General features: G+C 41.9%; 2 protein-coding genes across 2 annotated transcripts; both read left to right on the forward strand.

The window, feature by feature from the left end:
- Window positions 1-3,673: 3,673 nt before the first annotated feature.
- Window positions 3,674-10,970, forward strand: LOC119892119 (the record flags this gene model as incomplete). Its single annotated transcript, XM_038704227.1, is given in 3 exon segments — window positions 3,674-5,536; window positions 8,971-9,114; window positions 9,759-10,970. Coding segments are annotated over 3 exon segments (2,297 nt in total), but the record flags the coding sequence as incomplete, so codon positions are not given.
- Window positions 10,971-11,928: 958 nt separating this feature from the next.
- On the forward strand, window positions 11,929-23,678 carry LOC119892229 (protein transport protein Sec24C-like). Its single transcript, XM_038704395.1, has 21 exons — window positions 11,929-12,148; window positions 12,666-13,388; window positions 14,003-14,061; window positions 14,487-14,540; window positions 14,886-14,997; window positions 15,560-15,687; window positions 15,919-16,054; window positions 16,847-16,956; window positions 17,498-17,610; window positions 17,847-18,038; window positions 18,466-18,562; window positions 18,721-18,825; window positions 19,052-19,219; window positions 19,554-19,650; window positions 19,728-19,876; window positions 19,987-20,125; window positions 20,742-20,863; window positions 21,155-21,334; window positions 21,821-22,000; window positions 22,283-22,372; window positions 23,158-23,678. Exons 2-21 carry the CDS (start codon window positions 12,713-12,715, stop codon window positions 23,296-23,298), a joined length of 3,048 nt encoding a protein of 1,015 aa, XP_038560323.1. The 5' UTR covers window positions 11,929-12,148; window positions 12,666-12,712; the 3' UTR covers window positions 23,299-23,678.
- The last annotated feature ends 3,775 nt before the right edge of the window (window positions 23,679-27,453 follow it).

Consider the following 27,453-nt stretch of genomic DNA (forward strand, 5'->3'; position numbering starts at 1 on the left):
ACAGGGGGTCACACACTACACGAGCTGACAACGACTCTGTCACCCGACGCTGGTCTCCAAACCACGTTTTGAAAACACACGTGAAATGACATGAACCTACACATGAAACTGGAGGTGAATAAAATGTGTTTTGCGGTGAAAAAGTAGCTGCCTGCTCTCATTGGCTGGATGTGGATGTCGAGTCGGCCGACTTCTCCAGATATTTGGCGTGCTAGATATCTGGCAGACGTCCGCGATGTGTCAGAAATGTGTCGGGGAGCCGTTTTGATGCATCCCCCCGCCACAGTTATGCTGTCATTCTGTGGGAAACGCTGAAATGTGCAGTTTTCCTGTATTGGGCGGGTCTGGGGGGCTCCGGAAACCACTCAGTATCTGGTGTGACCACCATTTGCCTCACGCAGTGCAACACATCTCCTTCGCATAGAGTTGATCAGATTGTTGGTTGTGGCCTCTGGAATGTTGGTCCACTCCTCTTCAGTTCGAGACCCTGATGAGGACGATGAGCTTGCCTGAGACGGTTCCTGACAGTTTGTGCAGAAATTCTTTGGTTATGCAAACCAATTGTAGCAGCAGCTGTCCGGGTGGCTGGTCCCAGACGATCTTGGAGGTGAAGATGCTGGATGTGGAGGTCCTGGGCTGGTGTCGTTACACATGGTCTGCGGTTGTGAGGCCTTTGGAGAAGGCTTATGGTAGAGAAATGAACAGTCAATTCACGGACAACAGCTCTGGTGGACATTCCTGCAGTCAGCATGCTCCCTCAAAACTTGCGACAGCTATGGCATTGTGCTGTGTGATGGAACTGCACATTTTAGAGTGGCCTTTTATTGTGGCCAGCCTAAGGCACATCTGTGCAATACCCATGCTGTCTGATCAGCATCTTGATTTGCCACACCTGTGAGGCGGATGGATTATCTCGGCAAAGGAGAAGAGCTCACTAACACAGATTTTGACAGATTTGTGAACAATATTTGAGAGAAATAGGCCTTTTGTGTACATAGAGAAAGTCTTAGATCTTTGAGTTAAGCTCATGCTGAATGGGGACAAAACAAAAGTGACGTTGCGCTTATAATTTTGTTCAGTATAATTGCTGTAGGCACAAATGATTTGCTGTACCTAGTTGTTGTAGGATTCTGCCTTTTGACCTACTACTCCTTCGGAATTTCAGATGGAGAGGATGAGTAGGATCATTGAGGATCTGATCAGCCTTCTTTAAGATAAGGTCATTGGACAGCTGTGTTGCGGACACCTGATCGACCCCAGTGATCCTACTTGCCGTCTTGATCATCCGCTGCAGTTTGGCATGATCTTGTACACACGTTTCCAAACATAAGTCCAAAGACAGTCTATAAAACAGATTTGTAGAACAAATGAAGAATACTACGGTCTACTCTAGAATGATTAAATTTCCTGAGACAGAACAGCCTCTGTTGTAGTTTCTTAGACTTTATCCGTGCACATTCATTGAATCTTAAGTGATTATCAGTTATCCACCAATTTGTCCAACATCAGGTAGGGTTGGATGGTGTTGAATACACTGCTAAAATCCACAAAATAATATTGACCAGGCTGTGAGCCTGTTCAAGGTGCTCAAATATGTTAGACAGCCAATCATAAATAGCAGTGCATCTTTTCAAGAGCGACGCCTCTTCCTGCACAGTTGGCAGATTGGTTTGGATCCAAAATTGGTGAAACCTCAAATAGTAGTTGATATAGCAGAATCTTTTCAAGACATTTCATCGCTGCAGATGTCAAGGCAACTGGCTGTCTGTAGGTCATTGAGATCCTTAGGTCTATTATTTTTGAGCACAATCATAGATCTTTTCCACAGGTTGGGGACTGACCAGTATCCAGTGAGAGCTGGCGCAGCCTCTGGAAAGGCCTCACCAGTTGTTGCGCACATCTGTATGTCTTGCAAATGATGCAGTCTGGCCCAGGGGTTTTGTGAGGTTTTACACGTCTAACATCATCTAACAAAATTACATATATAATTATATGTAATTATATATAATTATCCACATCCGCCATATCCCTCACTTTCATGATGGCCTTAGCCTGTTCTGTTTTAAAATTATGTGAGTCATTTGCCAAATCAAGTTCATTAACAACAGTCATGCAGTGGCTTTTAGGCTTATATCCAGTGATCGTATGCAACCCCTGCCATGCTCTTTATAATTTATATTTATATTCTACCTTACAATCAACAATTTTTATTTGAATCTTTTTCTGCAGTATTTTCTTTTCATCTCTGCTTCCACCTGACTTAAAGTGGTCATATGCTCATTTTCAGGTTCATCATTTTATTTAGCGGTTGTACCAGAACAGGTTTACATGGTTTCATTTTAAAGAAAACACCATGTTTTTTTGTCATGCTGCACATTGCTGCAGCTCCTCTTTTCACCTTGTGTGTCCATTTTAGCTATGGAGTAATACATATTACCTCTACAAAATCTTTGTTGGGAGTTGCACATGTGCAGTTCTTAGTTAAGGACTACTAGCCAATCAGAAGTAGAGTAGGGTGGGACTTGAAAATCTAGTAAACACGGCTTCAGTTCAGCTGTATATCCCCTTACCAGCTTAGCTAGACTAGAGCAAGAGTTTCAGAGTGATGAGTTATTAATCTATAACAAATGTATCTTTCATCCATAAAGTTATATCTGTGCACTGTCTGTACATCACAGTAACAAGTGTCCATTGACTGCGTGGAGGGTACCTAATGTTTGGGAGGGAGAGCTGTTTTCAGGCAGTTCAGAGCAGTGCTTTAACTTGCATAGATTGAAGTCCCCCAAAATGAAGATGGCTGCATCGGGAGCCTGTGCTTCAGCCTGGGATACTAGTTCATGAATAATAGTGGCAGCATCTTGCGTATCAGCAGAGGGGGCGATATACATAACAAAAAGTCTAATTTGGTGTATTTCTAGAAGCAAATAGTATGGCCTTAGACTGAGCGATAATAGTTCAATGTCCTTTCTACAAACCCGATGCTTTGCTGTGGTATGAGCTGGGTAACAATATTTCTTGTTGATGAACAGGCACACTCCTCCGCCCTTACTTTTGCCAGAGACGAGAGTGTAGCCCTCTAGGTCAACAGCTGAATCAGGGTCCGTCTCTGTAAGCCAGTTTTCAGTCAGGCAGATAAGACAGGACTGCCAGAAGTCAGAGTGCAGACCCGCAACTTGTCCACCTTATTACTAATTCTCTGAACATTGCCGAGCATAATTGGTGGAAGTTGTCTATAAGGCCTCCTCCTAATCTGCTCCCGGATTCCACCTTTCCTGCCGCGTTTCCTTACTTTGGCCGTGTTGCCTTTGACACACTCCAGTGGTAATCTCCGTAATGTGTCATTGTAACGCAGATGTGTTGCAGATGATTTAAGGTTAATAAAAAAGGCTCGGGTCCCTGGTTGGTGTTCGTAGTAAAACCAGTGGCAAATGAGGCACGTTGTGGCACCAGAATCAACACCTCTTAACCTTCCGTTATCATATATGTTAAATGTAGTGGCCAATGTTTCAGCTACCAAAGACAAATACTTAAAACAAACAAATACATGGGAAACATGCATGTACAGTGTCGGCGCAACCAGCAATTGCTGCATCTTTGATTATATTTGCTGAAACCACAATTTGTTAGAAGACTTTATTCCTACATAGAACCTCTTTTTTTTTTCAGAAAACAGAAAATTCTTCCGCCGAATCAGAGGAGGACGCTGATCTTGATGACTTAGATCACAGTGATGATGACCTCTCTTATGTCCCACATGAGAGCTCTTCAGATGAATCCAGTCACAGCACTTCCTCAACCGACACAGACAAAAGACCTTCTCTCCCGAGGAAAAAAAGGGCTAAAGCGGGAAGTTCTTTGTCTAAGGCTGAAAGTGTCTGTCCCCCCAAAAAGACAACTAATCAGAAGAAATCATCTGAAACTGTTGTGTCGCCATGTTCAAATTCTAAAGCGCAGCGTGTTTATGACAGGAGGAATTATTGTGTGTTTTGCTCTAAGCCAATGTCCAAAATGGCACGGCATCTTGAGAGGATCCACAGTGACAAAGCAGAGGTTGCAGCTGCCTTTCAGTATCCCAAAAATTCCAAAGAAAGACAAAAGATATGGAACAGACTAACAAATGAAGGAAACTTTGCCCATAATAAAAATGTCTTGAAAACAGGGAAAGGCCAACTTGCTGCCCGGCAACGGCCGAGGCAAACTGGAAAAGCCCAAGACTTTCTTCATTGTCTTTACTGTCGAGGTCTTTATTTGAGGAAAGCTTTGCACAGACACATGAGGTTGTGTCCAGAGAAAGTGAAGAATGAAAATGAATCACAGATCGGAAGAAAGCGTATCGCATTGCGGTGTTTTCTTGAAGCTTCAGAAGACCTTGGCATAACTGATGGTTTTAAGAGCGTTTTGTCCCAGATGACATACGATCATGTGGCTGAAGCTATCATGGATGACAAGGTCATCTTGCAGTTTGGCGAGCTCCTGTTTAAACAGCACGGATCAGATGTGAAGAGGCATGAACATATAAGGCAGAACCTTCGTCAGTTAGCAAGGCTTGTACTCGAAGCTCAAAAGATAACTCCTCTGAAGAAACTGGAGGATTTCTTTCTCCCCTCAAGCTTTCCACATGTGGTGTCTGCGGTGAACGTCCTGGCAGGCTACGATCCGGAAAAAAAATCGTACAGCATTCCTTCACTCGCCATCAAGCTGGGCTACCACCTACAGAAGGCCTGTAGTATCGTTGAGGGTAACGCAGTGGAGTGTGGTGATGAAAGTCTGGCAGAGTCTGCGCGAAAGTTCCTCTCTGTGTACCAGAAAAAATGGAACAAACTCATTTCTGCAGGTGCATTAACAACACTCAGAGTAACAAAACTGAACACCGCAAAGAAGGTGCCGTTAGCTCAAGATGTAAAGCGCCTGAACTTCCACATGGAGAATGTTCATGTTGTTGCTGAGAAAAAGCTCAGAGAGAGCCCTTCTGCAGAAAACTATGCTGCTCTGGCCAAGGTAATACTGGCTCGAACAATACTTTTCAACAGGAGAAGAGCCGGAGAGGTATCGTCAGTGCAACTAACAGCTTTTATGTCACGGAAAACGTCGAACCTGCACGCAGGCATGGACATAAGCATGTCAGATTTGGAAAGAACCATGTGTGGATTCTTCACCAGAGTAGATATACGAGGAAAGTGCGGCAGAATGGTCCCGGTTTTACTAAAACCATCATTCGTTTCTGCTATGGAGCTTCTTTTGAAGGTTCGTGAGACCTGTGGAGTCCCCAGTAAAAATCCCTTCCTGTTTGGCCGGCCAAATGCACTGTCTGCCTACAGCGGGTCAGAGTGCATCCAAAAATATGTGAAAGCATGCGGAGCTCAAGACCCTGAAACCCTGACATCGACAAAAATCCGGAAGCATTACGCAACAATGCTACAGATGATGAACCTGGACGAAAACGAGGCCAACCAAATTTTAGGCCCCAATAATCAAGTCCAAACCCTGCGACATGACAGCAGCATGGAGCTGGATGACGTCAAAATGGACTGTTACGGTAAGGCTTTTTTCCATAGATGAGGATTAGAAAGGGGGTCAGTCTGTGTTTAAGTCTGCTGTGAAGAAAGTTACATGTTACTTGTACGAGTTGCAAAAGAATGATTTTAACTCTGATATCTGGGCAGCCACACATTTTTACTTCACTGCAAAACTGGTTTCCGTTACCTGTGATAAAGTTAGCCGTGTAACTGCTGATTTCCTGGAGCCGGTTGCACCAACAGGGCTTTACTAAGCCTGGTCCTAACTGCTAAGTAGGTCATAGTTAAGACCAGTCTTTAGAATTGACCTATCAAACTGCTGTCAATCTAGAGATGGATGTCGACCACTCAAGCAAAATTGTGAAGGTGTGTAGCCTGTAGAAATAAATAGCTCGAGTGGAGGCTGAAACAAAAAAATCACAGACTGAGCAGGAAAAGCTGGAACTTGAAATCAAAAAATACCATTAGAAATATAGTTGCTATAATGCATGTACGGACTAGTCCTCCACCGACATCTTCATGGCCCACAAGGTCGACACCTTCCTCCGGCACCAGCTGATGGTGTTGCCTAGGGAGAGGGATCCTCTTGGTGACACAGATGTTGTGGAAGACAGTGCAAGCTGCTAGTACGGTGCAGACTTGCTCAGGGTGCATCCTCATCTCCCCATGAAGACAAAGAAACCTAGAAAAAATAGATAGTTGATTGATTAATGTCAAATCGAACTTTGTCACTTTTGGCATTTGTTTAAATAGCCTATTTATATAGTTTTCAGCGATCTAGTGACAGCACTTTGCCGCTATCCACTATCCGCTACCTAGTGGTAATGTGCAGGGCTCCAGACTAACTTTTTTCACCTCTGTCCCAAAAATAATTTAATCGTCCTGAAGTTAATGTAAAGTATCCCAAAATCAAAATGTTTTTTCTTTACTTTATTATCCTCTATAGTTGTTAGTGACATAGTAAATGATGAGAAATTGACAAAATTGATAAAATAAATAATATTTATTTTTCTCGTTTCAATCAAAAAGATTTAAAAACAAAACTGAAAAGTTATCTGTTGGGGCACCTTTTTAAATGATATCCGTCCATCCATCCATCGTCAACCGCTTATCCTGCGTACAGGGTCGCGGGGGACTGGAGCCAATCCCAGCTGACATCGGGCGAAAGGCGGGGTACACCTGGACAGGTCGCCAGTCCATTGCAGGGTACCCTTTTTAAATGATAAATCATTTTAATTCAGTTTCAAACTCCTGGACTTTAATAGCTCCTGTGTTTCAGCAGCTGTTCTGCTCATGTTCAAAACTTTCTGCATATTCAGTATCTCTCCCACATATCTCTCTTCTCTGACAGATCCAGAAATAAATAGTAATATTATGAGACTAACATCATTATTTAATGAGAATTAATAATATTTTTAATAAGTCTACCTGACCTATACTCTGCTGTGTTCCTATTCAGACTGTAGGCTTACTGAATGAGACAAGTGCACTGCACTTCATCAGAGGTACAAACCGAAATCTAAACCAATACTTGATACGTGATCAAGCAGAAATCTCTGCACAAATCCACACGTTAACTTCTGCAGCTCTGATAAAGTGCAGCCCACAGACCCAAACAGAGCCAGGTTGTAGATGTTTAGGTATAATGCTAAACTCTAGCAGTAGGTCTCCTGGCTGCGTCTTACCGTGCGCGGGGGTGGGGGGTTACTTTACTTTATCACATCGCATGGCGAGCTGCATTAGCTGAGGGGAGATATTTGCCGCTTGTCGACGTTATCAGAATATAGATTTGTTTTTCACCGTGTGACAATATTGATCTGTGGCGCTTAATGCATTAGCATAGGCCTATACAGCGCGATTGAGAGATCAGCAAGCCGTTTGTGACTGAGAGGATAGATGGACATGTACCGCGGGAAAAGGTGAGCAGCCAGCCAGTGAGAGTGACAGTAGTAACAGCATGATTGTAGCTCTGTTGTAGTCAGCGCTCGTTTTAGTTTGTCATTTGATAGTAATAAACACACACACAATCCCTTAAGTCCCAGAGGCATCCCAGAGAATATTTCTCTTTGTCCAAGACACATTTTCTATCGTCCCCAGGACGGGGACGCCGTTAGTCTCGAGCCCTGGTGGTGTGGATGGTGTTATACCATAGTTCTTGCTCAGTCCTCGGAGCAACGATAGGTGTCATCAACCAGTGTTTCAGTGGGTATCTACTGTCGCCAAGAAGCAGCCCGTCTACTTTTCCAGCCTCAAAATCCTGGTATAACGCACTCTCCTGGAGGATGCGTGCGTCATGTATCGATCCAGGCCATCTTGCCATCAAATTAAATATGTTGTAATAAGCATTACAAGCAATCTGAACATTGATCAAATGGTAACCTTTGCGGTTGACATACAGATACTCATGCTCAGACGGTGCCTGGATCCAGACGTGAGTGCCATCGATGCAGCCCACAATACCAGGAATGCCAGTGGCCCGGTGGAATCGGGCCTCTGCAGACTCTGCCTCGGCGGGGATTTGAGCAGATTGTGGAAGGCGACTGCTCAGTGCCAGCGACAACCTGCGGATGGCCCGACATGCGGTGGATTTGTGGACATTAATCATGTCTTCAACGGGGTTGAAAACGTAAAAACGTAGCGCTATTAACAGCTGTAATGCGGGTGTCAAGCTGCGTTGTGGTACGACACAAACTGTAAGCGGAATGACAACTCTTCAATAAGTTCATATTTCTCCGACAGAATCGGACCCTCTCAATCAGCTCCTGGTCATTGTAAATGTCTAATGGATTGCTTATGTCCCTAATAAAGCTCTCCACTCTAAAAGCCCGATCGTTGTGAAGTCTGTGTATAAGGCGCGCCATGTCTTTACTGCTGAGTTATGAAGTCGTTATTATAGAAGCCTAGATTTTGATTTTATCCCTGCTACTGACTAGGCGTAAGATTTACGCCCGGTCTTAGCGAGAAGAGGACTTAAGCCTAGATGGTGCAACTGGCGTAACTATTAGGTCGGACTTAGAATGCTGAGTTAAGACCTACTTACCTTAAGACCAGGCGTAAGCCCTTTTGTTGCAACCGGCTCACTGATCCACAGACCATATTAATAAGGTTACACAGTGCTTGTCCCATCGCTTTGAGAATATCCAACATAAAAAGAGGAAGACACACAACTGTTTACTGTGATCTTCTGCAGCTTAAAATCAGTTTCCACTCAAAAATATAGAAATGAACCACTTTGTGGTGTAAAAGCTGGATTGATGTTTTCAATGATCTGAGCAGCATTGTTAAAAGCATTATGTATAACCTACTAAATAGCCAATATGAAGTCTCATCGTTTGAAATCCCACCTATGATGATGGTGTCGTCCGCAAACTTCACAACAGTGAAGTGTATGTGTGTGTGTATGGAACTAAAATCAGATGGACTATGCAAAAGATTTATTTTGTCTTCGATACAGAGAGATTCCAATCTGCAAGAGAACAACAAGCTGCATCATGGGATCACAATGGATCAGCAGAGTTTTATCCTGAACAAGCACATGGAGCAACAACAGACACCAACATAGCTGCAACTCCAAAACCTGTCAACTGGGGCAACAAAGGTATTGAAGCTAATAATATATAGCTGTAGTCATTAGGAGAAAAAAAGGTCTAGTTTGTGTTTTATAAATAAGAACCAAGAGGAGAAGTCTGGTTAAGGTACAAGGACACGGAGCAACAGAGTGATACTACTGATCTCAGGGGTGGAGGCTCAAGAGGTGTCCTCTTACTTCATGGCATATAATAACTAATGATTATGATGTATGTTTGTATTTAATACCTGTATTAATTGCCTTGATTGTTTGTTTCAATGTCAAAATGAGCTAATTTGTTCATGTCGTGGGAATCTTCTCTAATCCAGATCAACATATGGGGGGACGTGAAATATTTACTACTAAAGATATTGACATTGTTGTGACAGCCCTCAGGTTTGAAATATAGGCCACACATTGTAAAACCATTAATGCAGATCAAAGTAGAGTTGAGGCAAAGTATCTCCTGAGTTTCTTTACTGTCCACGTCATTGTTCAAGTTAATGACAAAAATAAAATATGGATGCTGAAGATGATGGAGTTTAGGGTTTGAAGTCTTTGAGAACAAATGTGAACAGCAAAGCGTTGCAGTGATGACAGTAAGATCTTTTTTATTTTTGGAAATCTTTTTTTAGTGATGGCAGACATTCACTTGTTTCTCTTTTACCCCACAGGCTCCCAAAATAATGGTAAACATAAATGGGAGGAAGCAGAGGTCCTCGCTGTTGAAAGACAAATGATGCGTTTAATTCAAGGACACAAGGTGCCTCAGAAAAACGACTGCATTCAGTGTCTCGAGGCTGAGCCAGAAGCGCTGAGGAACCGTTCATGGAAAGGTGTAAAGGACTACGTCAGAAACAGGATCACTGCCCTGAAAAGACAAAGTGGAGCTTCTCGGGCTACGTCCACAAACAGTAACTTGCCCGGGCAAGTGGAACCGCAGCAGAGTACCGGACAGTTCTGAATGAATCTGTTTGTGCAATTTTGCCCTCCCACCTTTTTTGTCCTTCACCACTTAACCACCCTCTGTTCCTCTTTGTCTTTCATACAGTCATCTCTTTTGCAACGTTGTGAGAGTTTCTATCCATTAGGATGAAATATAGATTGATATTTCATCTTTTCTGTTTTTATGGTTCATGGTGGCGCATTTAGACGCAGAGGCCAGTAGCGCCTTCAAACTTTACTGCACTTTTGTTTTTTATCAGTTTTTTTTCCAGCTTTATTGCCAAAACACGTATGACCTATGATTGGAATACAGTCATTGGAAAAGGAAGCCAGGCTTTTGGATTAAAGAGCAGCGGACTTTAGATGATCCACCCAGCCCGATCAACCAGACCAATCACCACAGCGGGTGCAATAATCGCCCAGAGTAGAGGAAAGAGAGCCTGGATAAGCCTTAAGGACTTAAGGTTGCTCGTAAAGGTCTGGTCTGGACAAAACGGGACTCAGGTCGGCATATCAACGATAATCAGAGACTTCATCCCAAAGCACTCAGCGTGCAGACCGTGTTCTGAGCTGACAGACCACAAGACTGGCAAGATGAGAGGAGGCAGACTCTGTGTTTTACATTGATGATTCTTGGTGCTCAAATTAAGTCAAAATGGACACTGTTTCCCAAATGTCAGACTTCTTTATGTGAAGATAAAAAACATATTATGATCACTATCTTGTTGTTGCTGTTTACAAATTCAAAAAATGCACTGCAAAATGTTCAGGGTGTATATGTGTATGTATATAAGTGTATAAATAACTTTATACTGTTTTATTTTATGTTACCATACTTTAATACACGTTAAGTTCTGTATGTGTAGCATGAAGGGACTATAAACCTTCTTTTTGTTATACGATGATAATACGATGATAAATAAACGACCTTGATTACAGGATATCTGTCACAGTGGTTTTGTTTTGTTAAATTAAGGTAATTTGGAATAAGACGGCTCATACATACTGACGAATGATGTGTTTCAAGTGATCTAAGTTTTTAGAGCTGCAAGTTTAGTTCAACCAAGTTATCTGGTATACTGTTCAGAACAAGAAGCCACAACATCCTGATGGGCTGCCCAGGACCTGCACCTGGTTCAACAGCTGCTTCACCGCAAGATGCCCAGGATATGTTAATCAGTGACACACCAACAACAAATTACCAACTTAGAGGGACAGAGCTCCTCGGGATGTTATGGCTTCTTGTACTGACCTGAGTGAAAGGAATATTATTCCAGCTAGTCCCCTTTTTACTCAATCAGTGGACTGTGTCTGAGTTTCCTCTTCAGAGGACTCATCGGACGAGTCATTAAAGGAGTCTTCTTCATCTGGGAGAGATTTCAAGAATTGCCTCCTCATCTTACTCTACCTGTTTTTTATGCTGCATCTCTTTGATTGCAAAGCGGCTGTGTTCAGTTGTGAAATGTTTGGCAGGTGAATAGTGGTCTTCAGTAAATATGTTCCTAATTGCTAACCATAACAAGTTCCTATCAACTTCTGTAGTGAATAAGTATGGGTCATTTTGGACCCATGTGGGTACAATTGATGAAGGAATACAATATGTTGGTTAATATAGCAATAAAAGGAAAATAATGATTTATGGTAAAAAAAAACAAAAAAACAAACAAGATATTTAATGACTACTTTAAATATTAAATGATGAAATAACTGAATATGGGTCATCTTTGACCTGTATTGTGCAGGAGTTGAACAATTAGACAAGATAGAAGTGTAGTTTATCTGAAATGTACTTAAGAAACTCAGTATACTTTATTTACTGCTGTTAGTAGTTTTGAATTCAAGTATCGCATGCTTTTACTTTGAAAGGAAAGGTGGAAATGCGTTGTGATTCCTGCTAGCGTGACGCTAACACTGCAGCAAAGGTTCAGGTTGATGAATGTAAGCGGTTATGTTGTGGCTTAAATTACAGTTAATAATGTAACAGTTTCTTATCATGGGATCTTAATTAATATAACGAAAAAATGTGTATTGTAAAGTGAAGCGGTCGCAGAGGAGGAAATGAAGATGTTGACGAACAAGTGCCGCACGAAAAGACCCCTGTTTCCGTTGATGTCCAAAGGTATCGACTCAAGATTTTTCAGTGCTTTAAATAAGATTGTTTCCCACAGATGCAGCTTTTTATTTAACCCTGTTTGTTTATGGGAAGCTGCTGGCTGTCCGGCGTCCATGTCGAGACTTTCACATACACATGATGCCTCTGTGTTGCTAATATTAACGTTATACCAACGTTAGCTAACCACAGAGTAACGATAAACAATTCAAATAATAAGCTTATATTAATAATTTCCCGACATTTTGCTCTCATAATCATGTCTGTAGATTATGTAGTTAGCTAACGTTAGTTTCGGTAACGTTAACCTGCTGAATAACGTGATATGGCAGCTAAGTTAACTGCTAAATTATCATTTTCAAATATGTAATCTCACTAGAAATTATACACTTTGCTTGTAATTGGTTGCAAGTAGCTATAAGCTATCTGCAGTAACGACTGTCAGCGTCCGCTTGTCTCAGAAGCGAGCTGAGAATAACATCACGACCTGATGGTCAATTTGTTCATGTTTGTGTTGCCTCGTTAGATCCCGCCTCCACGGAGAAACACACCTATCAGTGATGGTTATGGAGGATGATGGACGTCCCCACAGCCAATCAGAGCCAGACACCCTGTCAGCCGTGGGCGGGCCAGAACGGCTGGTCCCCGGCTTCACCTCAAGAGCACCCCTGCAACCCTCTTCCCAGCTTTTATCATCTGAACCTGGGCTCACCTTCTGACCAGAGAACCTGCCACGACCATCTGCAGGCGTCCAACCAGCGCTGCCAGAACGACATCGCTTCATGCAGAAGCAACACTCCTCAGAGCACGCTGTATGTTAATGCTGATCAGTGTGTGCAGCCTATCACTCCTGATGCTAATCTTTCATCCGTGGTTCCAGCTGCAAGCCATGAGAGAAATATACCTCCATGTTCTCTCCCTCTTATGAACGAAGGGACGCTGACTCGCAAGCCACAACAAATGCCTTTTTACTCTCCTCACAGCCCTTACCAAGCGATATGTTCCCCTTTCCAGCCTCCGTACACACACCAGGGTTTACTGAATGAACCTCAGTCATCACATCAAAAACATCTTTCTATCAGCTCTCCATCATTTGGACAGTGTGTAAACCAGAGTCCACAGTGTACCCCACAGCCGGCATTTGAGAGGGCAAATGTGGAGGCCTCTGTCGGATACACCCACAGTCACGCCTCACCATCCTCTCCTATCCAACAGCAACCTCACTGGACACTTTCACCAGGCTCTAAAGGTTGGTGTATTTGAAATGTGTACATGACATGCTTACATGCATGCTGCAGAGCCTCTCTCAGGAACTCATCATTTAAACTCAGTGACTCTGAGAAAATAAATAACTTAAGCTGCATACCTGTGGCACTACAGGAAAAACACATAATAGAACAAGGACCCCTAAGCGGACACAAATTAGACCTGGACCCCTATGAAATGTTGCTTTTAGATGTTTTATTACAGAAAGTGAATGAAACCCATGATCAAAACAATCATACATTCTGCCACTGATTTACTTTGCAATTATAGTAAAAATAAATCCTTACCCTTTTTTCTGGGGACCCTCTGGAATCCCCTCAAGGACCCCTGGGCGTCCATGGACACAACTTTGATGACCACTGCAATAGATCAAGTTAACCCCATCATCCAGCGTGCAAACCACCACCACCACCATACTGATTAAAGTACAAATTTGATTCTTTCAGACAAGTGTTGTAGTCATCGATGGTATAAAAGAAGTGGACATAGTGTGACCTCACCCACTGGTTTGTGTGACGTAGACCGTATAAAAAGAATCTGAGAGAAAACAGCTCACTTACCTCGTACTCTATTCTGGTAACTCTGTTTTCTCCTCAGGAACCATAAATGAGTTTGTTCCCAATGCGACTCCACAGGACAGGAACATCACGCCACAGGTGGGGAAAATACAGGAACAGCATTAAAACTCTTTAATGTAGAGATTAATCAATACACCTGCAGATTTTATCCTTAATTAAATGCTTTTATTATCACAAAATATCCTCAAATGTGTTGTTTTGCTCAACCAACAGTCCAAAACCCAAAGAGTTTCGGTTTTCACTGCTATAAAACAGAGAAGGACAGCAAATCCCCACATTGGAAAAGCTAAAACCAGCAAATTATGTTTTTGCTTATCAAAACACAATATAAGAAAGGTTTCGGTTTTGGTCCCTCAGAATTAAAGGATGTCTTTCCAGACTCAACATTGTTGCAGTCATAGTGAATATACAGTCTAGAAAAACAAAATCTCACCGAGAATAGTATCCACGTGTAAAAGTAACATCAAGGTTAGAGAATGAGTCGTTATATTTTCTCTCTGCAGTCTCCTAATTCTGAGTCTCGTTACGGCCTGGACCCAGAGCTCCTGCCCAGTGCTGTAAGTTCTTTCATTCTCTCTTGCAAAACATCTCTTCTTGATTGACTTCTGCAGCTCCTCTGACGATGAAACACTATTTCCTGGTCAGCGTGTTTTAGGATTTTGCCCTTAAGGATGACGACACAGCAGAGGCATCGTGAAGCATTGCATCAATTGACAAATTGAACAAAACTACTAATATACTGCATTTTGTTGACAATGAGATGAACTTTTTAGTACATGGTATGCAAAGGCTGTAACTATTGTATGAATCTAAATATTATATAATAAATCCTGCCTTTATTTAAATATAGTGAAATGTCACCATGCTATTGTTGACTGACTGTCTCTTTCTGTCTGTGTCAGGTGAAGGTGATTGCAGAGGACAGGGCAGAGTGGGAGGGCAAGGTCTTCGTCTCTGAGCCTTTTTCCCGTCTTCCTCCTCTGGCAACTACTTCCTGTCTCATAGAGGACAGGGGTAAACTCACACAACACTGCCTGTATCTGTGTCACAGAGATATACTCTATTAAAATGTATTTTATGCAGTACTATGGGTGCAGATAGTTTCCTTAAAACTGCATCAGCATTACTCACAGCATCAGTGTGACTGAAATTATTACATGCATTGATAGAGGTACATCAGGCATTGATAAAACAAGAGGACACATTCTAAGCATGTTTAATCTAAGAAAGTGGACACTTAGAAATGCCTTAGAAAACATGCATGTAATGTCTCACATCAGGTGCGTGTAAACATCTGTAATGTCTTTATCGTGGTTTGTGCTCGCTAAATGCTAAATATTTGGGTCAGACCAAGGATTATGATAATTCCTGTCTGCAATGAAAATGTTCTATTACAGTGTCTCAGATGATTCAGTCTTTTGGGGGTTTTTTTTGCACAACAAATCCAATTACAAAGATGATATTTTGATGTGTTGGTCAGTTTTTTTCCCCTCTAGCCCTTCCTGTCACCAGATGGAATTTCACCGTACTTTAAGCTAACCTTCATGTCACTCCTGACCTTGTCTCTGTACTCCAGGTAACGCGAGTCCCTTTGCCATCCGCTCCGCCTCGTACTGTGTGCCCTGTGAAGGTCAGGCTGCCCTGCTCAGCCGTCTGCCGCTGGGAGCTCTGGTCACCCCTCTGGCAAAACAAACTGCTGGAGAGGTTCGTTTTGAGCTACTCTGCTTTTTCTAAAATCTATAAAAAAAATACGTTTGAAATATATCACCAATAATGAACTTAACGTATAGTGAAACATAAAATATCTAGGGAGATGTTTGCATGGAAGTGAAGCCATTTTGTAGAGCCACAATTATCCCATGTGCCTTTTAGATCGAAGGTTTCTGTGCACATATTAACATGTGTATTTACTGTTGGTGTGTCTGTTGCGTCTAGAAGCCCCTGCCGTTGTGCAAAGAGCCAGAGTGTGTTATGGGTTGTGGTTGGTGCGGAGCCTCCATGTGCCCGGCGATGAGCTGGCAGGACTGTGGGCAGAGGTTTTACTGTCCCTTCTGTGGGAAACTCAGCGAAGGTACACTGCAAAAACTAAAATCGAAGTAAGATTAATTATCTTAATTGAAAGCAAAATATACTTGTTTTTTGTCCTTACCAGGCGGCTTTTATGTTAGTCCTTAAGTAGCAAGTGAAATATTCTGTTGGCAGATAGTTTTGCTTATTTTAAGTAATATTTCCCCCATTTTAATGCTTTTTCCCCTTGTTTTTGAGAGCTCACTTTTTGCAGTGGATTTAAAAGTGAGCATCTACCTGCTCGTGCCCAAACTGTAGCGGAGGTTCACTGTCCGTTTGACAGAAAACAATTTTTCACACTCTGTATGGTCTAATACCAAGTTTACTTACAGTGATAATATCATTTTATTTATTTAGCTCAAGCAGTGTTTTTCACAAAACATTAAAATAAAAACTATAAAAAGTCCTAAATACATTTATTTCATTAACAGTACATTCATATGAACTGAAAAAGCCAAGTTTCCACACAGTGCTAGTGTTTTGTTGACATTAAGCTGCTGGGAAGGAAGATGTGTGTAAACCTACTATCACAGAACACCAAGAAATCACATAACTAGTGACTTTGGGGCACTTTTGCTTAAAAAAAATTACTTTAGTAACTGAAAATCAAAGTGGAAGCTGGTTATTTTCTCTCCATTGACAAATCCATTTATTGAGTAATTGTGTCAGCTATAATACAAATATCTGAAAATTCAAGAATTTTTAGTGTTGCCAAATTGCCTTTGAGTCGTTTTACATCAGTTTGTTGCTTTGTTTGCATACAGCAACAGTTTATCTCTGCTCTCTTGCGTCTCAGTACCGTGGCAACACTACCAGCCCACCAAAGGCGTGGAGGGGGTTCGGGTGGACAAAGACACGAGGCCTGAACTCAGTATGGGGTCATACGAGATCCTCAATTCTCAGAAGGTAAGTTTCACCTTTCGCATTTATTAGCTTTGTTTTCATGTTAAGAACAATTTCTACTTCTGCGTCAAATCTGTTTTGTAGGTACACCGTAGCCTACGCGTAGCCTCTACGCAGTAGTATGAATTGGCCTTTAATCGTACCTGGTCTCTGTGCACATACATCTACTGACGCTACTGGGCACTTCTTCAGTGATGTTGAAAAGGAACCAGTCTCTAATATGGGCTTTGCCAAACATATTTCAATCTGTGTGTGGTGGGAAGCAGCGGTCCGTTTCCCAAAACAGATCTGCTACAGCCTCCAAAAATAGAAATACGTTAATTAGTTTTTATATGGGACACCACATTTGTGATCTCTGTAACCTGATATGATTCAATTATTAGTTAATAAATAGGACATTTATTAGGCAGTAATACAACATATTTGGTCATTCTAGGTCCTCAAATATGAGGCTGTAACTGTTTACATTATTAAAAGACCTTTTAATAGTCTCAGAATTTCATGGGGAAAGATGCTGTTTGTGTGTAAATGTTTGTAATTCTAGGGTGAACCTGCTGCACTGCTTATAGCCTTAGACGTGTCTGCCTCAGCGCTAAGAGGAGGACATTTGGAGTTTGCAACACAACAAATACTCACTCTGCTCCACTCTCTGAAAAGGTAAAACGCCCTCCCACCTTACTGTACACACACACACACACACACACACACACACACACACACACACACACACACACACACACACACACACACACACACACACACACACACACACACACTCACAGCCTGCTTAGCAGTATCCCTGTGCAGGTTTGTAAATACTGTAGAAACAGGAACAATTGTACATGATTTAGTTTCCAACCAGCAATTTTGAAAGTCTCATCTTATTTGTGTAGGGAGGATGGTGAGGCCACGTCTGACGTCCGTGTTGGTTTGATGACTTATGACAGTAGGATCCACCTGTACGACCTCAGCCCCGCCCTTTCCCGCCCACACATGCTGGTCATCACAGAGACGGACGACCTGCAGCTTCCTGTGAGGGAGGGGCTTCTGGTGCCCCTGAAAGACTGTAAAGATGGTATCGACAGGTAACTGACCATTTTGTCAGATTTATTTTGCAGAGTCTGCATGCTATGATTCTGCTCATAGTTTCATTCATCTTATACGTCATACATCATCTTATAAGTAATATTTTCATTTAATGTATCGAGCTTTAAAAAGCCAGCTCAGTTTTTGCTGTCAGACATCCACTTAGAAAGAATTGAGCCCAGCAGCTAGAGGCGGACAAAAGGTGAAACAGAATTCATGGTCTGGTTTTATGAAGCTCGTAATGTTCTCTCATTTTTTTGCTCTCTCATAAAGGGGGTGTTTAGTATTTACAGATGTTTTGTCTGTACCCAGAAAGTAACAAATACTTCCCTGCAAATAAAAGAGACAGTTGTTTGCTGCTTTGCTGAAAATGATTTCATCACTTTGGTATTCTTTAGCGTAAAGTGATCATATCTGTGTGTGTAGTGTGTTGCAGCTCATTCCTCAGTTTAGTTCAGAGTGTGATGACTCTGGTGGAGTTCCCATGGAGCTGCCTGTCAAAGCAGGACTAGCCGTACTGCAGGTCAGTGAGTCTTCAAAGTTATTTTGGCTGGACAAGGAGGCAGAATATCTGATTATTTTGCAAGCTGTCAGTGATTAGAGGTAGAGATGTTACATCTTCTCTCAACAACTTGACTATCGTCAGGGACCTGATATGACTCAAGGGCCGTTTGTTTCTAGGCCCTGAGTTGTCCTGGCAAGCTGCTGATCTTCCATACTGCCCCTCTGATAGAGATGGGACACACAAACACGTCCTCAGGGTTCTTTGGCTCCAACAAACCAAAGGTACAAAACACTCATTCACACACACACACACACACACACACACATAGACTCTACAATATACTGTATATACTCCAGTCTCCATAAAATAAATTTCATCTTCCAGTGGGTGCTGCTCTTTAGCTGACGTTCCTGTACAGGTGGGAGGACAAAACAACAGCAGCATTGGGCAACAAGTATGAAGAGTTTCACAGTTGCATTTTTTCCCTCCTCTCTTGTTTTTCCCTAGTCCATCTTTCAGCCATCAGAGTTAGCCGTCTCATTGGCCAAGGAGTGCGTCAGTCAGGGCTGCGGCGTTCACCTGTTTGTCCTTGCCCAGCAAGATGTGGGCGGGGCTTGGCCGGGACACATTCCATATCTAACAGGTGGAGCTCTGTACACCTACAGCCACCTCCAGGTATATCGACAGCTGCACCCTCAGTATTACTGGATGAAGAAATCAAACTACAACAGTTGATCAGCTGTTGTGTTCTTTTGTTAAAGGAAATACGCTATTCGCTTACTTACTGAGAGATAGATGAGAGGAGTGCTTCCACTTTCATTTCTGTCTGCTAAGAAATGCTAAAAAAAAATAAAGTCTACAGCCAGAGTACAAAGTACAATATTTTTAACTTGAAAATACAAAAACAGTTGCTTCCTCTTCTTGATAAATAACAGAATAAATAATGAATTGAAAACAGATGAGTTGGCGGTCCAATTGTAGACTAGTATTTTTTTCGTTTCCACTACAGGGTGAATTGGATAGAGAGCGTTTCAGCACTGATCTAAAGAGGATCGTAGAGACGGACACAGGCTACAAGGCTGAGCTCAGGATTTTTGTCAGCAAAGGTGAGATTTTCTTTTTTTATGCACACTGTGTCTTTTGAACATACCTGTGATTCCTCTGTTTGTACCTGTCTCGACAGATTTGCGTGTGTCTGGCTGTTATGGACTTTTTATTCCTGGGCCTAGCCCCGGCCAGGTCCCCATGGCGACTCTTGACTGGCTTACAACGCTGGCTGTGGAGCTCGCACACACCAGAGCTCTGGACGAGGCGAGAGGTGTAGCCATTCAGGTGGGTTGACGTTCACGATCATAGATCAGAAATGGGCTGAAGTTACAGACCTGTGGTCTGTTTTGTTGTTGTTTAACCGTAATCCTCCTCTCTCCCCTCCTGTTTGTCAGGCTGTATTGTCTTACAGCACCCAGACCGGAGACAGGAGGACCAGGGTTCACACTCTGACCCTTCGATGCTCACGTCACCTGCAGGAGATATTCAGGCAGTACCAGGCCCAAACGCTACTCACCTTCTACTGCAAAAGACGTGAGGGTCTTATACTGCAGATGGTGTTTTATTTAGGCATTATACTATACTAAAAAATGCAGTGCTTATTAACATCTGCATCAGTTCTGTTTTAAATAGCAAATTCATATTTAAATATTTTTATCCAATTTGGGAAATGAATAGACAGTACAGTACAAAAATATGTACTGCACCCAGTATTCAATATTATCGATATAGTATCAATATTATGTTGAAGTGATAACTTCAGTGCTATTAAACATGTCAGATAAATATTATTGCCTTTATTATGCAAATGCGACCATGATCAACATGATTTATAGATTTCCCCAAAGCTGAGATATTATTATCTATGTTCCTAAAAATTAAGACCATAGCATTTTCCATAATCATAAGAAGGTTTTTTGCAATCTAAAGCCACTTTTAGTTTGGAGTCTAGTTGAATTGTAAATAAAATGTAGAATATAAATTATGAACTGTGTGAAATGGCATTACAGACTGCCTTCCTAGTTCTTCCTTCTTAGTTATGGCATCATAAGTTTACAGTAATTGTCAAAATTAAAAAGAGATTAAATTGAACAATTAAACAAACATTAATTTGTTTGTTGTTGTTTTGGTTGGGGGGGTTTCTGTCTAGTTTACTGTGCAGTGTTGGAGCGCCCCCTACATGAGCTGAGGGAGGAACTGCAGACGGAGGCAACAGAAGCGCTGGCATCTTACCGCAAACACTGCTGCTCTGCTTCAGTGTCTGCTGGACAGGTGAAACATAAAATACACCTCAAAGTTTTAAATCCTTCCACAAATATAACTTTTTCCTTTTACTATTAAAATATAATATGCGCTTTTGTAAATGTTGTAAATGTCTAAAACATGTAAATCTTGTTATATCCCTCTGTACCTTTAAATTTAAAAAAACCTAACTATGACTGGAGTTCATTTACATCTTTTTGACCATATGAACTGAACTCTGGTGGTGTGTGTGTGTGTGTGTGTGTGTGTGTGTGTGTGTGTGTGTGTGTGTGTGTGTGTGTGTGTGTGTGTGTCCTGTAGCTGGTTCTCCCTCAGTATCTGCGAGCTCTTCCTGTTTACATCAACAGTCTGAGGAAGAGCGAGGTGCTGCTGCCGGGGCTGAGGAGCTCCGTCCACCAGCGGCTGCAGCAGCGCTGTCAGGTGCTCAGCATGGATGCCTGCAGCACTTCCACACACTTCTACCCTCTGCTGCTGCCTCTGGTCTGTACCATCGACACATGGGAGCTTGTCTTGATCAGATTTAGGATGTATCGTGCTGAAATTCTTCACTACAGAGCTACAGGAATAGTAACCAAAATACTGTATCTAGCAGTCAAAAACCCATGTTGTTTAGGAGGTATCACTGCTGATATGTCATTTAGAGAGTTTCTAAAACAGTGTCAACAAGTCTTTGTTGTCTTAAGTTGAATGATTTAAAGTGGAGCAGGTTCATGTGAGAGATACAGACGTTGATAGTTTGTGTGTGTTGTTGCCTCTTTTTGTGATAACTAACTTCATGCAGGGTTGTTTAAATGTTTATAGGTAGAGAAATAGAGTCAGTAACCCCGTCACTTTCATTGATATTGCACTTTAGCGTTTGTTTTAGCCTTTGTAGCTTTGGCTAGAATGTTTTAAATCAGTAAATATGTGTCAGATGTTCTGGAGAGACTGATTTTAGTGACATTTTCACTCATTTGTAACCTGCAGCCAAACTGTCCAAACCGAGAGGAGGCACTGCGCTGCTCTGCTGCCAGCCTGGAGCCCAGAGGTCTGTATTTGGTTCACACACCCCTCACCCTGCTGCTCTGGGTGGGCACCCAAGTCCCAGTATGCACCCTGGTTGAGCTCTTCAACACCAGCTGCTTCTCCTCCCTGCCCTCTGGAGAGGTAAGAGATTAGACGGATGGAGGTATACACGTACAGTACGCTAATACAGTAATGCTGCATCTACCGCAAAGAAAATGCCTTAAATCAAACTGTTCGAATCTTTATAATGGTTCACAAACATTTCGATTTTAAAAATGAAAAAGAATGATTCCTCATCTGCTGCATCAGCTTTCCTATAAAAGTTTCAAGACTTTTCTGGCCGGCCAAAATACGCATGCAGCATCGTGAGGTTCACTGTTTGCTGTCTGTTTCTGATGTTTTTATGCGCATGTGTTCCTTCAGACCAAGCTGCCAGTTCTTGACAATCCTCTGTCCGTCAGTGTTCGATCGCTCATCAACACACTGAACTCCCAGACACCCTGTGCCCGCAAGGTGAGCTGCCGACCGTCCTGCTGTAGCTGAAGCAAAGATGTCATATTTCAACAACAGCCTCATGAGTCAGCGAACAATCTGTGACCTTAAATTACACAGTTGCTGTGTCGGAATGTGAGGTCAGTTAACATCTGCTCAGTTGCCAGCCCGGTGCTTCTCCTTATGCTCAGAAATGTGTTTCTTTATATGTGCTCTAATATCAAATGATACTTTACACTCCATAGCTGGAGACAGAGTGAACACTCCTGCTGTCTGGAGGTGAGGAGATAGTTACAGCAGACCAGCAACATATTGTTACTCAGCATTGGCTACTCTGAGGAATTAAATAGAATTTTTCCCAGAAAAAGTTATACAGTAAGTATTTTGCTTCAGAAGTTTGATAATCTTCGACCTGTTGCAACGGTATTATTCTTATCTTGTATTTTAACCTTGCTCTGACTTTTAATATTTTATATTTCTGTTTGAGATATGCGACAAACAAACAAACCTTTACCTCCAAAACTTATTTCATTTGTCAAGGCTTTTTAAGCTAACAGAACCTCTGAAGGTAAATGAGAAAATCATGAAAGAGCTGCAATAACATTCCATTAAAAATAAAGGCGAAACAGAAATATAATTACAGTGAGATATTTACTCAAGATCCCAGACAGTGCTGAAGCTGTAACCTCCTTGTGCACCGCCCTCCACATCCACGCCAAAGTCCCATCAGGATAAATGAATTACAGCGGGTGCTGACAGATGACGCCGCAGCCACTGACGAGACTGTGTCTGTTTCTCTGTCTCAGCTGTGGGTGGTGAAGCAGGGCGACACCTGCGAGGAGGCCCTGCAGCGCCACCTGGTGGAGGACAAGAGTCCCAACGGGGGAGCGTCCTATGCAGACTTCCTCTACCACCTCCACGTTAACTCTGTCCGGCTTCTGCAGTGACACACAGACATGTTCGGACCTCTCTGGGTGCGTTATCGCCTGCAAAAGACGACTCTGCAGCAGATTTACCACAAAAAAAACTAGACCAGTGGGATCACAAGTATTACTTTACTATAAAGTAGAAACGATAAAGGAATGTTGTCAGGCAGTGCATGGGGACATTTTATGAGATATTTATTTATTTCATGACAGCTGTGATACGTGTGATATGTGAGTGACGTGTGCTGTGTTGAATGTGATTCGTGCTGTTCTGAAAATGTGTTTGTTAATTTATTCCTGTGTCATGACAATTCTCTAATCCCTGCCTGAGATGTGTGTGTATGTGTGTGTGTGCGTGCGTGCGTGTGTGTGTGAGATGCCCACAGTATGTTCTGTGTGTGCATAATCTCATATAAATAAATAAAGGCTTTAATTGAACCTTGATTGAAGTGTCTTCCAGTGTAGTTCTGCTGAGAAGATTTTTCAGTGTTTCATGATCATCAGTGGAAGAGTTTTCTAATTAATGCTTGAGAGGTGAAGTCGCATCTTAGACGTCATCCCGCAGGATCAGATGAATATGTGACTCAGAAAGCCAAAAGTGCCAGTGTCTAATGAGTCCAAGTGGCTAATCAAACTAATTTGCAGGAATTATGTTGCTCCAGGGGTGGAAAGCACTGGAGCATGTTGCTGCAGGGGCTGAGCTGGAAGGGGGTGGGGGGTGTCACAAATTTGATAGGCCAAAGACAAAGCATCTACAGCCATGGCGGAGGTTGAGTGATGTTGTATTTGGGCACAGCAGTGCTTGGAGCTAAAGGCTAACACATCTTAGTTTAGCGAGTTAGCGTGCTAACATTAAACACAAAGTACCCGGGGTGCCCCTTTTGTTTTGGCCACGATCCAAGTCTGAGTCTGATCCCATAATTGATTAAATATATTTTTGGCACACTAAAATAACAGCTGTAGCTATTTAAAACATTTAAACTCATTTTAACAAGCTGTAAATACTGAGGGTCCTGATTCAAAACTGTAAAGATGAAAAACTTAAGTTATTGGTATATTAATGAAAGTTGGATTTTGCCATCAAGTTTCTCACAGAATTATTCTTGATTAGCGACAGCTGATATAATCTGCTGCCAGCGACGTTTATCCAAATGACAAGCAATGCCACTGAATAATTTTTCACATTCACACAATCCTAGTTTTCACTCGCAGTGTAGACCCCGGCTGTCAGCAAGGAGAGCAACGCTACAACACCGACAGGCTGTGGTGGACAAACCACTGTAGAGGCTGCATTTTAGTCGATACCCATCCATGAAAATATGCCTGAATCTGCCCCGATGCCGATCCTCAGGCTCAACTCAGCACAGCCCTACAAAGTACAGCTGAGGATGGTGGAAGTTGCTTTGCAGGTATTTAGTCATAAATCAAAGTGTTGGATGAACTGAAATGTTGACCAGATGATGGCGTTGGAGCACAAGTTAAGGGAACACCAAAGTTATCCTCCGGGCAACATGTTTGTCTGTCTGGCAATTCATCCTGAAGTTGTTGAGATATTTCACTCAGAACCACAAATGTGAACCTCATGCTGGCTCTAGATGAAAAAAGTCGGGAAATAACTAAAGTCAGTAGGCGTCATGCTGTGGGTATCATGAATTCCTGTCCGCCTGTGCGAAGAAATTCAGTCATCCATTAAACACTTGTTGAAATATTTCAGTCTGGACCAAAGTGATGGCTGACCAAGATAGCCAATTAATATTCTTTCAAACTGCTGAAATGAGTCTGTGTGGTTAGGATGCTGCTGGAATATGTTTTGGGGGAAAACAAACCCTCCTAACTGTTGGTTGCAGTTCAACTTTGATGCACAAAAATTGACTTAAATGTAATTTTCTTGCAAGGTGCAGTTTTAGACGGAAGTGCTATAGAGAAAGAAAAGGTGTTTTGATGGTGATTTGATTTACCGTCACTTTTTTCATCTGATAAATCATTAAACGGAAGTCAGAGTCAATACAGAGTCTTTTTTTTTTTGGTTAACAGGAATCGTTTCCAAATGCATTACAGTTAATTTTATCTCCCAAGTCTCATCTTTACTTTGTGATCTCTGCCAAACCCTGATCACACAGCTTTTATTTTTGGATTTAGTTGCTTTGTATCTTCCCAAATTCATACTATTCAAGTATGATCACTGTCTATGACAGTCTGCGAGGCCTCAGTAATCACCATCTGGAGCTTACATGATGTTTTTATATACAGCACCATGTCACAGCTTCATGGGCACTCTGAAAAAACAGGCCACAACACTTCAAATAAGTTATTTTGTTTCCTTCCGAAAACCTGCCAGCCACTTAGTTAATGTCTGTGTGCTTGTTGGCAGTGTGTAGGATGTCCTGGTTTGTTGAATTTGTATCCTCAAGCATTTTTGGATGCAGCCCAGCTAGATTGTGGTGGGATCATGCTGACTGAGAGGATGTGGGCTGCCGGAGCAGAAGTTAAACTACAGGAGCTCTATCTTTGACACTTTATTTTAAATCAAAGAGAAAGTTTTTCTTTTCTTGAAGAATTTAAAATATGCATTAAATAGATCAAATCAATGAAGAGAGATGACACCGTGTCAAGATAATGTAGACTGTACTCATGTTCTTGGTAATATGTCTACAAATATGAACACGAAGAGGAGTTTATATTCTACGATTACACATATCACACGTGTTGTTTAAAAGTGATTATGATAGTATTTAACTAAAATAATATTATACAAACATATACATTTTAATACAATTGATGGACACCTTCCAGCATTGCATATGTGTTGACAAGTGTAGAGGAGGATTTGAAACAACATTTAGACAATAATGTGAACAGTTAAATGACAAAAACAGTGACAACATGTGTTTTTGTGTTAATCCTGTGTTTTTTTACAGTTTGGTTGGTTGGCTGTAAACACTCTTCTATGTTGTTAGGTTTGCTTCGACCCCTGAGTGCACAAAGAGCAGAAAGCAATTTTGCATTGTGATATACTTTTTACATTTGAACACAATGCAATTAACATGCAACTGAATATTTATCATGCAATGAAATCCAAATTCTGATGCCTATTAGTTATTAGTATTTCCATACTAATAACTAATAATAATATTGCTATAGTGGCCCATTTCTCTGCGTCCTGAATTTAATAGTGATATTTGACTGTATTTTCTGCAGAGCTACCAGAGCTTCTGTCTCAATTATGTCTTTCTGAAATTAATTTCGGGTTTAATATAAAAGTCTTTCTGCAATGTTTTGTGGATTAAACCGTGTCACCAGCTTGAATCCAGATAAACACCTTCATCCACAGCACACATGGCGGCACGCTTTGAAGGCACAAACCAGCTCACTCATATTTGACCCTATTTGGAAATACGCACCGTGCAGCCGGGAGGTGTGTTCGATTGCGTTGCCGCGCTTTGCCGTTGCGCGGTGTGTCCACCAGAGAGCGATTCCTCCACCGCAGCTCAGCAGTGAAGCTGCAACCAAATCAAGCGGACTTTTGTCAAGTCAGGCAGCCTTATCCGCACAAGACCGGAATATAAGTGTTTTTGCCTTCAAAATAAAGTGCAAAATTGCCGCTAAAATGACTAAAACTATTAAAGCACAGAAATTCTCAAGTAGAAAAGGGCGGGTAAACTATAACATCCTCTTAATTATCATTACAAATTCAAATAAATAAATAAAAATATTAAAGCAAAGACTTTCTCAAGTAGAAAAGGGCGGGTCGGTGATCATTACAAATTCAAATTACTAAATAAAAATATTAAAGTAGTTCCATCTGGAAAGTGTCCCGGGAAAAACTTTTTTTTTCAACGGAAACGGTGGTGTTGCCTCGAACACCCTGGGTGAGTTCAATCTCAAAACGTTTTGCGCTGGTTTGCAACGTTTTTTAATTGAACGACATGTTTCCTTGCAACGTTGTGCAATGTTCCGCAACAGGCTTCGAGGTATGTTTTCTTCTGTTTATTGGGCGGTCACAGGTGTTACCCAATCAGCAGCGACAAGTTTGTAAACACAATGGTGTTAAAAAGGCAGGAAAATGCAGTGCGCTTGCGTACACAGCAGGGTGTTCAGCGAACCACAGTTTCCATTGAAAAAAAAAAGTTTTGCTGCGTTTTGTCAGTGCTGAATTTGCCCCCTTTTGTGTACACA

This window comes from Micropterus salmoides, unplaced genomic scaffold, assembly GCF_014851395.1.
Source record: "Micropterus salmoides isolate LMB-PRFRI ecotype aquatic unplaced genomic scaffold, ASM1485139v1 Ms_hic_scaffold_7, whole genome shotgun sequence".
Taxonomy (NCBI): Eukaryota; Metazoa; Chordata; class Actinopteri; order Centrarchiformes; family Centrarchidae; genus Micropterus; species Micropterus salmoides.

What these genes read in the sequence shown, in the direction of transcription:
- LOC119892229 (XM_038704395.1), top strand. Translation starts at nt 12,713, where the DNA reads ATGATGGACGTCCCCACAGCCAATCAGAGCCAGACACCCTGTCAGCCG. An exon ending in CTGTGGGAAACTCAGCGAAG is followed by an intron (nt 16,055 to 16,846) that starts GTACACTGCAAA and finishes CTTGCGTCTCAG; the next exon opens with TACCGTGGCAACACTACCAG. An exon ending in ACACCTACAGCCACCTCCAG is followed by an intron (nt 19,220 to 19,553) that starts GTATATCGACAG and finishes TTTCCACTACAG; the next exon opens with GGTGAATTGGATAGAGAGCG.